A 17,456-nucleotide genomic window follows, 5' to 3' on the forward strand; every position below is an offset into this window, starting at 1 on the left:
TGGCGATGTACTGGTTTTTATGGTCAACCTGACAGGTCTAATAGACACTTAGCTTGGGAGCTTCTCTATGATCTCAAGTGTCGGTCCCCATTACCCTAGTGTGTTTTTTATGATTGTAACAATCTTCTGTTGGTCTCGGATAAAAGAGGGGGTGCGCCTCATGATAGGTCCCATTTATATAGTGTTTTTAGGATTAATTTAGATTGTTTTAATTAGCTTCTAGTTAAGTTTTTGTATTAATTTGATAGTTTTTAGTTAAATTTAGTATTTTCCATTATTTATGGCATTTTCGGTGTTTTCAGGAGTATTTGAGCATTTCCGAACCAAACCCAAGCATGTTGGAGAATTTCTGGATTATTCAGGGACCATCGGAGCACTTTTGGGATTCGTTAGGGACCATTAGAGCATATTTCGGAAGCCTAGGGACCAAAATGATAAAAACCGGAACCACAATTCCCTAAATGGGATCTGTCTCGGCGAGACAAAGACTGTCTCGTCGAGACAGACCATCGTCTCGTCGAGACATGCCCTATCTCGACGAGACGAGGCGGGGGAAGGCGCACCAGCGCCTTCCCCTTTGCTGGAATGCACGGATTTGGGCTTGGAGGACCACTAAAACACCTTGTAAATGTCCTTTTTTACCCTTGAGACATTAGGGTTTCCTCCCTAACTCTATAAATAGGGAGTTAATCCTAATATTTGAGGGGGGAGATTAGATTTTTAATAATCCAGAGAGCCGCTAGGGCTTCCTCTTCTCCACAATGTAGATTTATAGTTTTGTTTTGATTAGATTTTCCTGCTTTCTAGATTATGTTTATTTTCAGTTTTTATTTCTTTCAAGAACGATTGATGGGAGAAGCTCCTCATCTTCTATTTCTGTAATCGGAACCGACAAGTGGGTTTTGGATTTCTATCTCTCACTCTTGTCTTTTACTTTTATATTTAATTGAAGCCTTTTCCATTATTCCTATTGTCCTATTGCTATGATTGGTTTGTCTATGAACTGATCCCCATCCAATTTGGGATGAGGATGAAATTGATTGTATGAATATGTATGATTAGGGATCTAGGGCCTTTTGATTGATCAGTTTATATATGCTTAATGCCTAGAAATTGTCAGGAATATGATTATTGCTAGAATGAGAATCGATGATGATCAACCAACCTGTTTAATGTAAATAATGTGCCTAATGCCTATAAACCTGACAAAGATAGGATTATAGATAGATAAGAACCTGACCATGGGATTATCTATGTTGAATCTGTGTAAACCTGGCCTCGCTAGAGACCACTAGGAGTGCGGCTTCGTGGCTGGGCTACGACTTTAGCCTTAGTTGCCAAAGAACCTAATGCTTTACATGACCTAGGGTATATGCCTAATCAAGCCATCACCCGAATGCATGTGAATAGGTTAGATGGATCTTGATCACATTTGTCTTTCTTATTAGGGCGATTACCGCCAATCACTGGTAAAACATAAATTTGAACTCCCTAAACCCATACATAGGATTTAATGAAAGGATTCCTCAGCCTAGATTGTGCCATCCATTGATTCACCTTCTACCCTGTCAATTGTTCACTTTATTTTGTTATGTTATTGCTTTCAATTCATTTAGTTAATTATTAAAAACCCAAACCTTTATTCAACCCTCTAAACAATTAGATCACTCTAGGTAGATTTACTAATTATAACCAATAGTCTTTGTGGTTCGATCTCGTACTTAGCACAATATTACTTGTTGCGATAGGATACACTTGTCCTATTAACTGCTATATATTTTATGAGCATCACCTCACCCGGAGTGGCTCTTTAGAGGTTTTCGACATACTGTAAATAAGAACGAGGGAGGGGCACTGAACACTTTATCAAAGAAAGACTTGATCGAGTCCTTGTTAACTCTTATTAGATGGATCTATTTCCCAACGCTACTCTCTCATGCTTGGTCTCTAGCATGTCTGACCACTACCCTTTGGAATTGTTCACTCAGCCTGTGCAGCGGTCTCGCCCCCCTCTCTCTTTCCGTATGGAAAATTCTTGGCTGCGTAATGTTGAATTACAAGCATCAATGTTTCGATAATGGGAATCTGAACCTGGGTGGGTCTTGGAGGATAAAATAGAAAGCAGTAAAACGACGTTGGTAGTATAGGGCTCTTCATTCCGCGGCTAGTTTTGGGACAAAATTCGATTGATTAAGAGGCGTCTATAAGATCTCCTGAATTCGGGTTTGTTTATTTCTGATATGAATATTCTGGCTGCTAAATCTGAATTAAACGAGTTACTTCTAGATGAAGAAACTTACTGGCATCAACGGGCAAAAGTCTCCTGGTTCCGTGATGGAGATTGTAACACTAAACTGTTCCACCATTTGGCTACCTCTCATCGGACCAGTAACAAAATTCTGAAATTGGAGATTGAAAATGGGACATGGGAAGAATCGCAAGAGGATATGGGGCAGGTGGTACTCGACTATTTCACATCGGTCTTTGCTGATCAAGATAATACGACTCCGAATGTGACTGGTTTTCTTTCGCTATGTGTCACTAATGTTATGAATGCGTCTCTTCTGCTCCCCTTTGATGAAAAGGAATTCCGTGATACGGTTTTCACCATGAATCCTGATACGGCACCGGGTCTGGATGAGTTAAATCCTGCCTATTTTCAAACTTTATGGCAAACAATTGGCTCAGATGTTGTCTCAACCTACACACATTGGCTCACGATGACCTCCTTCATGTAATACCTGACTGAGACTACCGTGGCTCTCATCCTAAAGGTTAGCTCCCCTACAAATATGAAGGATCTTCGTCATATCTCATTGTGTAATGTAATGTACAAGATTGTCGCTAAAATTCTTATGAATAGACTAAAAAAAGTCTTACCAAATATCATATCAACAAGCAGTCAGCTTTTGTTCCGAATCAGTCTATCTCTGATCATGTAATTGTGGCTTTTGAGGTTATTCATTCCATTAAAAGACATCTCAAAGGTAAATAGGGTGATGTGGCCTTTAAAATCGACATCAGTAAGGTATATGACCGTATAAGGTGGCCCTATCTTGAAGCCATGCTAGCCAGAATAGGTTTTCATCAGAAGTTTATTGCCTGGATTATCTTTTGTGTTAAGTCTGTCCACTACCATTTCCGTCTAAATGCTGATTTATTTGGTCCCATTAACCTTGACTGTGGGCTCAGATAGGGCGATCCACTCTCCCCGTACCTCTTCATATTGTGTGCATAAGGTTTATCGGCTCTCATGAAACAAGCTGAGGTGCAAGGGAGTCTGCACGGTGTTAAGGTAACTCGACATGCCTCTACTATTTCACATCTTCTCTTTGCAGACGACAGTTTCTTCCTTTTTAAGGCTTCTCGGGAGGAAGTACTTACTATGAAGGACCTTATTGTCTCCTATGAATCCCTATCAGGACAGTCAGTTAACCTTTTAAAGTTAGGCATCATGTTAAGCACCAACGTCTCCTTGGTTTGCCAATAGGAAATTAAATCAATCCTTGGGGTGTCGGCATCTCTTAACACGGGCAGTTACTTAGGCTTGCCTTCTTTCATCAGACGAAACAAAAGGTCGGTCTTCAGCTACCTCTAGGACAGAGTATGGAAGTGGTTGTTTAACTGGAATGGCAGGATGCTATCTTAGGCTGGAAGAGAGGTTTTTTTTAAAGTAGTTGTCCAAGCCATCCCTGCTTTTTGTATGAGTATTTTTCTTCTCTCGATGTGCTTTTATGATGAACTGCAAAAGATGATGAACTCCTTTTGGTGGGGGTCAATGGGGAAAAAAAGTGGGTTCACTAGGCCTCATGGGATAGGCTATGCTTAAGGAAGGAATGTGGCGGTTTAGGCTTTGGACATCTGGAAGCTTTCAACCTCGCCTTGCTGGGTAAACAAGCTTGAAATTTAGTCTCAAATGGTAATACTCTTTCGTGTAAGGTCCTCAAAGATAAATATTTCCGTCATGGGGATTTCTAGTCGGCTGAATTGGGTAGTCATCCTAGCCTAGTTTGGAGGAGTATCCTAGAGTCTAAAGCTTGCTTGTAGATGGTTGTAGGTGGAGGATCGGTTCGGGTATGTGATAGCCATTGGATCCCAAATTCGGATAGTTTTAAACCTCAGTCATGTCCCCTAGCTGGTTGGGAGCATATGCGTGTCTGTGATTTCAGGCTTACAGGATTAGATTCATGGGACATTGACTTTCTGAATGCAATTTTTGAAGAATAGGACGTGTGTAATATTCTTACGCTCCATATGTGTGCTATTGATGATCCTGATATCATGGTCTGGCACTTCGAGAAACGGGGCTTCTATTTAGTGCGGCCAGGTTACCGGATTGCCTTCAGATAGCTATGCGGTGATGGGGTGGCGGGATCAACGGGAGACTGGACTGGTATATGGAAGTTGAATATTCCGCCGAAGGTGAAGACCTTTATTTGGCGTGCATGCAACGACTTCTTGCCAACCAGAGAGAAAATGTTCCTTCGTGACCTTAATGTAACCAACTCATGTGCTTTTTATGGAATTTTTGGGGAACACTCCATTCATCTATTTCTGGACTGCTCTTATGCTCTTACTTGCTGGGATCATCTGAATCTCAGGGTTGGACAATCTTCAAGAATCAGACTTCTCTAACTGGTTATCCCTAGCTTTTTTCTAATGCAGGTTCTACTGCTATCCAGGAGAAAATATGCTTGGTTTTATGGGCTATCTGGACTCAACTGGGTGGACATCAAGGTGGTTCCTCCACGTATCATCATGGACCAGTCCTCACAAATGCTTCGTGACTACCACTCTACTATTGTTGTTCGCTTGCCGCGCTGCGCTGATCCTCGACTACAACCTCTTGGCAAGTGGTCACTTTCGGAATTGGGGCGGATAAAATTTAATATTGATATTGCAGTGGACAAGACGAACTGCAGGGTGGGTTTAGGCCATATCGACCGTGATTCACTAGGAAGAACGGTGGGGTAAATTACATACATAGTTTACAACCTTTTAGTGACCTCCCACTAAAGTGTACAGACGATAATTGTGACCGGTCAACTTAAAGTCAACTCGTCACATCATCATTTTTCATTAAACTCATTTAAAAAAGTGGGGCCCACTCCTTATAAAATCACTAAAATACCCTTACTTTTATATAAATTACTAAAGTACCATCATCCTCATCCTCACCTTTTCCCTTTTTTTGGAAATTAATTAGATATCATCTTTCTCTCTCATCTCTCTGTAACGACAAAACCGTGGATCTATCTCTTTCCACCATTTCCCTCCTCCTCTCTCTTTCACGCACCAAATTAGGGATTAGCTCGGTGGTTTCAAGTCTTTTGGCTGTGTTGGAACAAGTTCGATTTCCAGCAGTTGATTGCTGCAATTAGAAGTGTGATGTTGTGTCTCTATTTTAATTGGATATCGAAAATCCTAGCAAGTGCCATTTATGATTGCTGCATTTACAAGTGTGATTATGATACTAAGGATGAATTAGCAAATTCCTTTTGAAAAACATTTAAGAGTTTCTCTCTAATCTATTCTACCATAACCCTATTGAAACCCCTTTGCTCTTGTAATTTGGCAAAATAATAGAGAGAGAAAGAGGAGTCAGAGAGAAAATGAAAAATAGAGAGAGAAAGGGTTTATATCATGCTAGAACTAATAGTCTTGGAGAAAGGAAAAAACATCTGAGATATTTGAATTGAAGGAAAAAATCTGAGATACTCAATCTCAATCTCACCCTCAAATCTCTCTCCATTTCTTCAACTGGGTTAGCTCAATATCCAATGAATTAATTTCAAAATCCAATTAAGATTTGCCCAGTTATGCCATTTAATGATGTTTGATAAAGAGATTGAGAATATTGGTGGCCTGCAGAGAAAAGTGGGGTTTTGGGTTTTACTCGTGGAGAAGAAGAAAATGAATGTGAAGATGAAGATGATTTCAGATTTGAATTTGAAGAAGAGCAAAAGGCCTGCAGAGAATCGAACGAAAAAAGGGCAGACGCCAAAGAGAGAGGCTGCTGGTTTTAGAGAGAGAAAGAGGGAGTTGGAGAGATGCAAAGAATACAAGGGTATAAAAGTAATTGTATATTTTGTTGGCTTTTTCCTATTTAGCCATGGATATTTAGTTTAGAGAGAAAAATGATATTTTATTTAGAGAGAGATGGTGATTAAAATGAAAGAGAGGGAAAGAAGTGTGAAAATGGAGGAGAGCGAGGGTGATACAAATGAAAGATAGAGAAAGAAGTGTAAAAATGGAGGAGAGAGATGAGTTAGATATATGAATATGAAGATAATTATTTAAGGGTGGGAGGGTAATTATATATTTAGTGGGTCCTATTTTTTTTAAAGAAATGAGTTGAAAAGTGATGATTTGGCAGTTTGACCCGCGTTGACCAGTCATAATTATCGGTTGTATACTTTAGTGGAAGGTCATTAAAAGGTTGTACACTTTTGTGTGCAAAATTGAAGGTTGTATACCAAAGTGTGAAACAGGGTAAAAGTTGTACACCACGTATGTAATTTACCCAAGAACGGTGCTATGCCAAGCGCTTGTAATCCGAGGGAATTGGTCCCCCCTGCTGGCTGAAGCAATCGGTTTAAAGGAAGCTTTACGGTGGATCAGAACTTCCGGCATGTCCAGTATTGTAGTAGAAACGGACACAAAGGGTGTGGTTGATGGTTTCTTCGTTGAAGGCATGAACATTTCGAAATTCAGACTTATTCTGGCGGACTATCGTTCCCTGGCAGCTCAGTTTCTCTTTTTCCGGTTTCGATACATCCGACGAACTACAAACAGAGTTGCCAATGCGCTTGCTAAACTATCCTTTGTCCTATTGAACCCCTCTTTCTAGGATTTTACCCCAACTTGTATTCAACATTTTGGTTGCATCTGATGCAGTGGCGGACTGGGGGGGGGGGGGGGGGGCTAGTCGGGCCTGGAGCCCCGGCAGCCAGTCGGAAAGTTAAGAAAAAAATATTTTTTTTACCTTTGAGTTTAAAACCAGTAAACCTTAGCCCCCTCCATTGAAACTGCTATTTCGAGAAGATGAAGAACATAAAGGTCTGTTTTGTAATCTTTATTTGTAATTCCTCTAACTAAAAACGACGTCGTTTCCTTAAGTGAATTGGAATTACAAAATACACCCCTGACCTGCTAGTCGTTTGGTATTCTATTGGGATAGGGATATAGATAAAGGTTGAGATAGAGATGAGGATAAATGGTTGAGATAAGGATAAAAATATGATAGTCGAGAATTATTGTTCAATGTTTGGTACGTGGGATAGGGATAGAGATAGAGATAAAGGTTGAGATAGAGATAAAGATAAATGGTTGGGATAAGGAGAAAAAAAAAATATGATAGTCGAGAATTATTGTTCAATGTTTGGTACGAGAATTATTGTTCAATTATTTGTAATTCCTCTAACTAAAAACAACGTCGTTTCCTTAAGTGAATTGGAATTACAAAATACACCCCTGACCTGCTAGTCGTTTGGTATTCTATTGGGATATGGATAGAGATAAATGTTGAGATAGAGATAAGGATAAATGGTTGGAATAAGGATAAAAATATGATAGTCGAGAATTATTATTCAATGTTTGGTACGTGGGATAGGGATATGGATAAAATAATACATTTTACTATTTTAACCCTATTTAAGCTATATAACATTAATTTGAGGGATAAGATGGACTTTTCCATCCTATTAAAATCGCAGGAGTTTGTTGCGCCTCCTTATATCAGCCCTCTCTTGGATATAAGATTTGAGGGATAAGAAGCTTATCCCTCATCCGTCTCTCTTCTATCTCCCAAACAAACACGGGATAACTTGGATAATGTTTTTTTATCCATATCCCACTTTTTATATCCTTCTGACAAAAACCCATTGAATTGTTTCCATCCCTGCGACTGCGAAACAGAGAAATCCCACGCGAGTCCGCCACTCTACTGACTGCCGGTCAGCCTCCACCACCGCTGTCGCTCCTTCCGGCACCGCAACCTTCTCTTTTCTTCAACTGAAAGGTAAATCAACTCCGACCGGACTTAATTGTTCTGTGAAGAAAATAATTGAATTTGATTGCTGTTGGTTCTTTTGCTGATAAAAGCTTAATTGGTTGAAGGTTTAATTATTCTAGTAGCTTAATTGATTGAAGGTTTAATTGATTAAGTTTTGGCTGGCAGCAAGTTTGTGAAATTGTAATTGAAGGCAAGGTTTAATTGTTGTTTTTGCTGTTGTGTTGGTGTTTAATTGAAGGCAGGTGCTCTTGTTTGATTGCATTGTTTTTGCTGTGTTAATTGAATTGAATTTTTTTCTTATGTTCTTTGTTGTTCTTTGTTTAATTTAATTGAATGGTTCTCTTTGTTTAATTTAATTGAATTGTTTTTGTTGAATTGAATGGTTTTTATCGAGTTCAATTCAAAAAAGATTATTTCAGATTCGGGGCTTTGAACTCCAATTCGAGGGCGACTCAATTTTGTACAATACATTTTTGAATATGTTGGATTTTTTTACTTTATAAAATATTTTGCTGTTCAATATTTGAGCCCCGGATCATCTAAGACTCTGGTTCCGCCACTGATCTGATGGACTGCCATATTCATGAGTATTAATCAAATACCCTTTTATTCAAAAAAAAAAAAAAAAAAGGTTAAAGCCAAATACTGTAATTTGGATAGGTTAAAGACAAATCGTCTTTTAAGCCTTCAAAAAACCAAACGGAAAGTCGTTTTGGAAACGCTCGAGCCTTGAAGTTGCAAGTATCGTTGCTCTTTGCTTTGTCTGTGACTGTGTGACTGAGTTGCATCAAATTTGCATTAGGATCTTGCAGCTAGGGTTTCACACTTGATTGAAGCTTGAACTTGACAGGGAAAGTGGGGATTTAAGAAATCTGTAAGTCTCTTTCTTACTCTATGCTCCATTTTGTTGATATTCTTATGTGTGTTGGCTCCATCTATGGGCAAATTGGAGAACAAGGTAGAAATTGGAGGGAGGAAGTTCAGAATAAGCTATATGTACGTTTCGGTTGAATCCGAATTCTCGCTTTTTCAACACTTACTGTGTCTCCATTTGCAGTGAAGATGAGCGAGACGAGGCCAGTGCCCAGGAGGGAGAGTCCATGGGGAACGCCCGAAGGAGAGCACCGTCAACCAAAGGCACATAGATGCAATGATCGAGCTGAGGATGTTATCCAAGTACTTCTATTTCATTTCTTTTGGAATCTGTCAATTTTTTAGAATCATCCATTCTCTCCTTATCAGTGTCATGTAAGGTTAGGCAGAAGAATTTAGCATTTTATCAACTGTGACCTGTTTGCTTTTTGTTCCCTTATTCCAAACTAGAGCAACTCTCACCTGTGTTTGCACTACTAAAAATTATAGAAGCTGAAGTAACAGAACGAGCGAGTGATTTAGGAATTCAGAATATTGAGTTCAAGCTACGGTTTGATGTGTGAAAATTTTAATTACTTCAATGTTTAGGTGTGTTTAGCCTTTCATATGTTTTTTGATACCTTGTCATCGTAAGAATATCTTAGAACAATGTTTATAAAGATGGCTGTAATGGCGGTTTTACTGCGTTATTATTTCATTATCTAAAAAATCTGAGATCTCTATCATGCTAATGAAGTGTGGAAACCTAATTTGTTAGGCGGTACATCAAACAAGAAAAAGAAAATGTTTCAACAAGAAGCTATTCAATCTAAATCATAGGAAAACAGAACCATTATTTGCTGTGAAAGAATTAATACTGGAAATTATTGTTGGATTTCTGCATAAACACAATCCTAAACCCCTGTGCTCCTACAAGCAATCAAAAGATGCAACTCTCAGTTTTCTTGTATTTTTTTTTTTTTGGACTACTGTAACCAATTGAAGCCTATCTGATAAGCCAACACCATTTCAACACCGGTTAATTCCTATTACTGTTCCCTGTGTGGAAGAGAAATTACTGGTGTCTATAGAGTTACATCCTGTGTTGATTGTCTACATAAGATGAGGATATCTAACCTCAAGGAATTCAGCACACAATTCAATAGTTTATTAAGTGATGAAGTATTTGTCTTGTTCTATCATATTTCTTCTAAGTGAAACGAGCCCTCTTTTTCTACTACTAAAAAACAACATTCACCATCTGTGAGAAAGGGAGTTAGAAGTACCTTGCGAAATATTCTTCTTTGTTATTATCTTTCATTCTCTTGTTTCCATTAATGCAAGATAAATAGTGTAGCCATCTTAGTTTTTCGTATGCTAGGATAATGTGACGAGATAGCATTGGGATGACCAAAGAGAATATCAATCTTACCGATATCCATTATGAAGTTTTTACCATTTGGTAGGTCTTGGTTCTTTCTTGTCTTGGAAATGACTGGATTCATTGCTTGCAGGTAGCATTGTAGAGCAATTCTTAACATGAAAAGATAGCTTCTGCACATAACATTGATTGGGTAGAATCTAGTATGATTTGTTGATTGAATCATGATGTGTTGAAGTTGTAGATTAGGATGCATGACACTACTATTGGTGATTTCACGTCTACATTGATATAGATTGATGAAAACAAGAGTAAGTGGACAACTTAATGCACAGTCCATTTTTTCTATGTATATAAAGATTGACCGAGATGATCAAGTTGATCCAATCTGAAATTTGCAGGTTCAATGATTTCTGGTTTTTGTTCTCAAGAATGTCACTCAACTCCAATAAGACCATTAAAGTTCCAAATTTTTTTGTATCAAGTGTTCATGTAAAAAAATATTTATTGTTCAATGAAGATAATGTATCTTATTGATTACCAGAAGATAATTGTAAACTTGTTCATATGGTTGAATTTGAAACAATAGGACTGATTTTCTACTAGGAATATATAAATTCCTCCTTTCCTGTTTTTATTATTTTTGGAATCTTGAACAACAGGGGTTGAGCCTTTGACATTAAAAAAAATCAATGCTGTTGTTTGGAGAACTGAAGTACTGAGGACTCGTTCATGACCTGAGTGAAAACTAGATTCGATTCCTACTTATGTTAAATGTATTAATAAATTTTTCTTCTTTTTGTAGGCATGTTTTGAAGGAAATCCTTTTAAAACAGTTCCAGGACCCTTTAAGCTCTTCTGGCATTGCATGCGCTCCAAACCTGGGTATGTTCATTCAGTTCATTATTTAAGCCATTCTTACCCGATAGTACGAGTTTTAAGGTGGTCTTTTAATTGGTTACTTGTAGCAATAGTGTGGTGAGCAATGCATTTCAGGTTTTCTTTATGAGAAAGTTTTATAATGGTGCAGGACCAATGGACAAATTGTCCTCATTTGTGTAGAGTGGAAGAATTAGTTTGGTACCATTCCTTTGGTTAATCTCTATGTTTGATAAAGTGGGTCATCTCTGGTATTTATTGTGCAGGGAGGAACCGACAGAGCCGTACACTTACTTGCAGATAGAGCCTCCAAAGAGAGAAGCAAAACTTGAATGAAGCAATTTATCACTACACCTTCTTTATGAAGGATTCTCTTGTTCCCGTAAAATGATTTTCCAGACTTCCCTTCATTTTTTTTTAAATATTCATGATTGACACCTATGCTGTTTTCCCAAATGGGAGTATTACAAATAATGGCATAGCTTTTCTGTTTTTGTGAATTGCAACTAAATTCCTAAATTCTTGTCCGCATTTTGTTTGTTGTTTCTGCGAGTTGGAGGAGAGACAGAAGAAAATGGGAGAAAATCTACTGTCCCATTTCGGTGTCTCCTTTCATCTTCCTCTCACAAAAAGTGGCATTTTTTAATCAAGGGTCTCCTTGGCTCATAAAATATATTATTTTAATTAAAATGGACCATTTTTTGTGAGACGTTGAGTTTGAACAAGCAATTTCTCACATTTGAAATTAAAAGTGTATCGACTAAAATATGCTTATTTAATACCTTTTATTAGTTTTAATTTTAATATAATTATTTTTATTTACAATTTATAATTAATCATAAACTCCCCTTTAATATTTATCCAACTTTTTATTTTAGTTTTTTCATCTGAATTTCATAATGACTATATATAAATTCTCTTTTTTTTAGAGAACTATATATAAGGTCTTGGTGGGAAAATGATATAATCTATTAATAATCAAGAAATTAAATATTATTTATTTTAACCTCATTTTATTATGAGTTATTATGTTTTCAGAAAAATAAAATTATCAATTCATTCATATCTATCTATACTATATATAATAGCGGAAACATAGAGAATTTACAAGAAGTGTTTTAGAGGCTTTTTAGCTTAGTTGGTACTGTATGAGCAAAAAAAATAAATGGGTTTTTTTTTTTAAATAAATAAATGAGTTAATGAGTTTTTATTATCTCTATATCATAAGTACTATATTAACACATTATTTATTGTCAATTACTAGCCCATTAATTAAAGTAATAAAAAATTCCAAAAAAAAAAATTTAAGTAACAAAAGAAAGTATGAGTTACACAGTAATGCTCACCTGGACCCTGAATGACCAAATGAATTTATTCATTCACCGTTAGATCCAAACTTATTAAATCTAAGCCTTAGGATGGTTTGAATCTTCACCATATGATCCTAATAAGCTTGAATCTAACGGTGAATGACCAAATTCATTTGTTCATTCAAGGTCCAGGTGAGCAGTACTGATGAGCTACAATAAGATGAAAAACTATTAAGCGAAGTAAATCAAAAAGTCACAAATAAACCTATATATAAAGCATGATATATAATATTCCATCATTATATTCATTGGCCACCGAAAATCAAAGATCTCATTTAATTTTGATTATGTATTAATTTTGTTCTTAATCTTATAATTTTGTTCTTACTTCAAAGAATATAGTCTTATAATTTTGTTCTTACTTCATTAAGAGATTCAAATTTATTTAAGAACGGTTTTCATTGATAAACTGTATTAATGACATTTTTTTCAAGAATTAGAAGAATTTAGACTTTGATATCTCCAATTGAAGAAATCAGATGGAAATAGAAGAGATATAGACAACTGAAATCGGGAAAAGTAAATGTGTCAAAAATTACAGGAAATCGTTACGTTTCTGAAGGTAATTATTCGATTTTTTTTATGTGTAATAGTTATTTTGTTCTCAATTGTGTTGTTTCACACCTCTCGCTGTCTTATCTATGTTTTCTTTTTTATTTGTCTTTTTTCAAAATGACTAAATAAAGATTTGGTATATTTCATTCTTTTTAGTATAATCGTTTCGATTGTTAACTCTAACTAAAATTTGGATTTTCGACTTTATATGAACTCAATTGTTAGGTTTAATTGGAGTTAGATTAATTTTCCAAATTCAAAACCTGGTGAAGTCAAACTAATTTTTTTAATTTGGATTTATCTAACTTATATGGATTGAATTTTTATTTTTATTCATTTTTGGTACGAATAGATATAAAATTTCATACAATAGTTGTTTATTGAAGTTAAAAACATATTGAAGAAAATAATTAAAGAGGTATTGAAACATTATATTTACAATGAAATTTATTTCAATTATAAATCATGTTTTGTCATGATTACCATTATAAGTTTCTTTCTCATTTTTAGTGATGGATTTTATATCTAATATTATTATATATAATAGTGGAAGCAGAGAGAAATTAATGAGGAGACTTTTAGAGACATTTTTTATTAATTTCAAAATAATAATAAAGGAAAATTATAAATATTATATCTAATTTAATATATATTTAATAGATATAATAAAATGTTGGTGTTTGTTTTGCTAATTAAATGATTCCCTTTACCAAACCAGAACTCTAGATCTATCTTCTCTTTTTCAGATCTGTCTTCTCTCTCTCAGATCTGTTGTCATGGTGAAGAATTTTTATGAAGATTGAGAGTTTTGAGATCTATCTCTTCTCTTTTAGATCTTTCCCTCTTTTTTAGATCTATCTTCTCTTTTTCAGATCTGTCTTCTCTCTCTCAGATCTGTTGTCATGATGAAGAATTTTTATGAAGATTGAGAGTTTTGAGATCTATCTCTTCGCTTTTAGATCTTTCTCTCTCTTTTAGATCTATCTTCTCTTTTTCAGATCTGTCTTCTCTCTCACAGATCTGTTGTCATGGTGAAGAATTTTTATGAAGATGGAGAATTTTGAGATCTATCTTCTCTCTCTTAGATCTATTTCTCTCTTTTAGATCTTTTTCTCTCTTTTAGATCTATCTCCTCTCTTTCAGATCTCTCTTCTCTCTCTAAAACACAGGACCAATTTTATAACTCAATTTTCTCTCTCTCTCTCTCTCTCTCAATTAGTTATAACTAAATTAACTATAACTAATAGTAGAATTTAAGACCTAAATCCTAAAAACAAACGGGCGATTCTTTTGGCGATTTTTCATGGCGAAGGAACGGGAGGCTAGGTCTAGGGTGACGATGGGAGGAGCGGGCGGCCGGGCTGCGAAGGAGGCGGCGGCTCGTGTGGCGGCGAAGGGGCTGGGCGTGGATCTGGATCCGGATGGAAGATTGGTGGAGGAGGCTAGGAGATCGGCGGATATTTCTCCGCGGGTTAGACAGTTCAGTACCGACCGTATCCGTGAAAGGTCGAGGGAACGGGTTTCTGTTCCGGAGGAAGGCGTTGCTGGGGCGGGGCTTGGTGGCTCGGAGTGTGGCCAGATTACGGCCGCGGCTTCGGGGGCGCTGGAACTGGTTGATGGTGTAGGCGGGAGCGCTGGCTCCGTTTCTCTGCCGGCTGTAGGAGAGGGAGAGCATGAGCGGGGGGCGGGGGGCGGGATCCTTGGCATGCGTTGCGGATTTTATCGCCCCGACTGGGGAGGGCGGTAGGCCTTCGCCTGGCGCTCCTACGAGTGTAGGCAGCGACGCGGGGTTGCCGGCACTAAAGGTGGATGCCCAAGGCGAGGCCCCGAAGGATGGCACGGAGTTTAGGGATGTTGGGGATTTTGTGGCTCCCCCGTTGAGCGGGGCTTTGGCCCAGGCGGCTGCTTGCCTAAAAATCTCAGTTCCTAGGTCTAATTCCGGTATTCATGGTAACCCTGGATTAGGGCTGGGGAATTTATCCTGGAAAGACAAGGTAATGGGGGTGGTAGAGGAAGAACCCATGATTGAGGATGACATTATCGAGGAGGTTTCTGAGGGAGATGTTTTTGACTCAGATATTGAGGATGGTGAGCAAGAGGACCCTTTGTGTCCTGTTATCCGGCTTTCATCGGAATACAAACGGGTTCTTAGATCCAAATGGAAACTCTCCTTAATTGTCACTGTTCTTGGGAAAAGGATAAGCTTCAATTACTTTGCCCAGAGGATCCAGGCCCAATGGGCAAAGAAAGGGAAGGTTACCATCACGGATCTGGAGAATGACTATTATGTCATAAAATTTACAAGGGCAGAAGATTACAATTCAGTGATTAATGGTGGACCTTATATCATATCCAATCATGTTTTAGCGCTGAGGCCTTGGGTACCAAATTTTAATCCGCATGATTGCTCTGTTAATAGGATCCTTACTTGGGTTAGATTCCCAGGTCTACCCATTGAATACTATAATGAAAGATTTCTGAATAAGATTGGTGGCCTAGTTGGGAAAGTTCACCACGTTGACAAGACTACCGTGGGGGCAGAAAGAGGCAAGTTTGCCAGGGTTTGTATTGACATTGATCTTGCTAAGCCTCTTTTGTCTAAATTCTCCGTTCAGAATAAGGTCTTTTATATTGAATACGAAGGTATTCACAATATCTGCTATGAATGCGGTATATTTGGCCATACCTATGATGGCTGCCCCAGAAGAAGGAAAGTGGTCGAGGAGGTGGTGGTGCCTATCATAGGCAGAGATGAAGGTAGCAAAGGTGAGGAGAAGAATTTTGGGCCATGGATGTTGGCCAAAAGGTCAGCCCGAAGGAAGCCACGTGCTTATGCTTCTCGGAATCAAGTTCCAGACATCAGCAAGGAGATGACCTCTCTCCAAATTGCTCCTGAGATCAAGGCTAGGCCTCCTGATACTAAGAGTGGTGTTGGTAGGGACTCAGCTTCCGGTTCAGGATCTAGATTCGGAGCCCTGTCTATTGTGGATGGTCAGGATTCGGAGTTACCAGCTGAACACATGGAGTTAAGTATGCCAAGCCTGGAATCTGCTGAGCCAGCTACCATCCTTGGTGACTCTATTAATCCTCTCTTCGATCCCAAAGCTTATGCCAAGGGGAAATCCCAGATCATTGGCTCGACAGGGAAAGCAAAGCTTAATGAGGTTAGTGTCCTGAATCCCCTTGTAGACCCCCTAATTGGGTAGTCTATAGGAGTTAATAAGTCTCTTTTGAAGAAACCTAAGGCTAACCTTAAAAAGAACCTTGGTTCTTTGGATTCTTGGGATAAAAGAGGGCCGGCTGGCACCTCTTCTAGGCTCTCAGGAGCCCCGAATAAATACCTGCTCTAGGGTGTGTGCCTGTGATCAGTTGTCTTCCTTCTGATGGACTTCTTTGTTTGGAATGTTAGAGGTGCGGCTAGCAAGGCAACCCGCATCCATGTTAATGATCTTATTAAACAATTTAACCCTTCTTGTTTTGCTCTTCTTGAAACCAAGGTTAGTGGTTCTAAAGCAGATGAGGTGGTTAAAAAGTTTAAGAATTGGAAGTGTGTCAGGTCGGAGGCGACTGGTCGAGCAGGGGGGATCTGGCTTTTTTGGAAGTCAGGTCGTGTAAGTATTGATATTATTACTATTGATAACCAATTCATTCATAGCAAGGTGTGTTATCCTGGCAACAAACCTTTCTTTGTGTCCTTTGTCTATGCCGATCCGATCCTGACTAACCGGAAGAGGCTTTGGGAGATCCTGATCTCTATTAGTACGAATATGATGGATCCTTGGTTGGTCGCTGGTGACTTTAATGATATTGCCCGGATGAGTGATCAGAAAGGGGGGGGGGGCAATCATTATATCAACCGGTGCCTTAACCATAAGCAGAATATGGATCTTTGCGGGCTATCGGACCTTGGTGCGGCTGACCACAAGTTCACCTGGAAAAGGAACAACATGTTTGTTCGGTTGAATAAAGTGTATGCGAATGTAGCGGCGATCTATAGATTTCCTAAGGTAAATGTGCTGAACCTCCCTTTTCGCCACTCGGACCATAGTCCTATCCTCGTTAAGCTGGTTAAAGGTCATCGGCCCAAAGGGAATAGACCGTTTAGGTACCTTGTTGCTTGGGACACCCATCCTGAGTTCAGGAACTTTGTTAAGGATAATTGGCAACCCCATTCTAATGTTCTCCTTGCTGCTGAGGAGTTTAGAAGAAATGTGGTGGGATGAAATAAAAACATCTTTGGCCATATTATCCGAAGGAAAAATAAACTCTTAAGGAGGATGGAAGGCATTCAACGCTGTTTGGAGATCCGTTTTGACCACAGTATGAATTGTCATCTTAGATCTCTCCAGAACGAGCTGGAAGCGGTCCTTAGACAGGAAGAGCTCCTTTGGTTCCAGAAATCTAG

At 38.3% G+C, this 17,456-nt stretch overlaps 1 protein-coding gene across 3 annotated transcripts; it reads left to right on the forward strand.

Moving 5' to 3' along the window:
- The first annotated feature begins 7,861 nt into the window (after positions 1-7,861).
- LOC136230567 (uncharacterized) lies at positions 7,862-11,657 on the forward strand. 3 transcript variants are annotated; one of them, XM_066019671.1, is made up of 5 exons: positions 7,862-8,020; positions 8,817-8,888; positions 9,072-9,190; positions 11,053-11,132; positions 11,393-11,657. In XM_066019671.1, exons 3-5 carry the CDS (start codon positions 9,077-9,079, stop codon positions 11,460-11,462), a joined length of 264 nt encoding a protein of 87 aa, XP_065875743.1. In that variant the 5' UTR covers positions 7,862-8,020; positions 8,817-8,888; positions 9,072-9,076; the 3' UTR covers positions 11,463-11,657. The 3 variants fall into 3 exon arrangements, with proteins under 3 accessions (XP_065875743.1, XP_065875744.1, XP_065875745.1); XM_066019672.1 differs by having other exon boundaries at positions 8,827-8,888; XM_066019673.1 differs by lacking the exon at positions 8,817-8,888 and having other exon boundaries at positions 7,864-8,020.
- Positions 11,658-17,456: the final 5,799 nt, after the last annotated feature.

The sequence above is a fragment of the Euphorbia lathyris genome, chromosome 5 (assembly GCF_963576675.1).
Source record: "Euphorbia lathyris chromosome 5, ddEupLath1.1, whole genome shotgun sequence".
Lineage (NCBI taxonomy): Eukaryota > Viridiplantae > Streptophyta > Magnoliopsida > Malpighiales > Euphorbiaceae > Euphorbia > Euphorbia lathyris.

Excerpts from the sequence above, each read along its gene's own strand:
- LOC136230567 (XM_066019671.1), top strand. The coding sequence starts at position 9,077 with ATGAGCGAGACGAGGCCAGTGCCCAGGAGGGAGAGTCCATGGGGAACG. Across the intron at positions 9,191-11,052 it reads GAGCTGAGGATGTTATCCAA|GCATGTTTTGAAGGAAATCC; the intron begins GTACTTCTATTT and ends TTCTTTTTGTAG. Across the intron at positions 11,133-11,392 it reads TGCATGCGCTCCAAACCTGG|GGAGGAACCGACAGAGCCGT; the intron begins GTATGTTCATTC and ends TTTATTGTGCAG.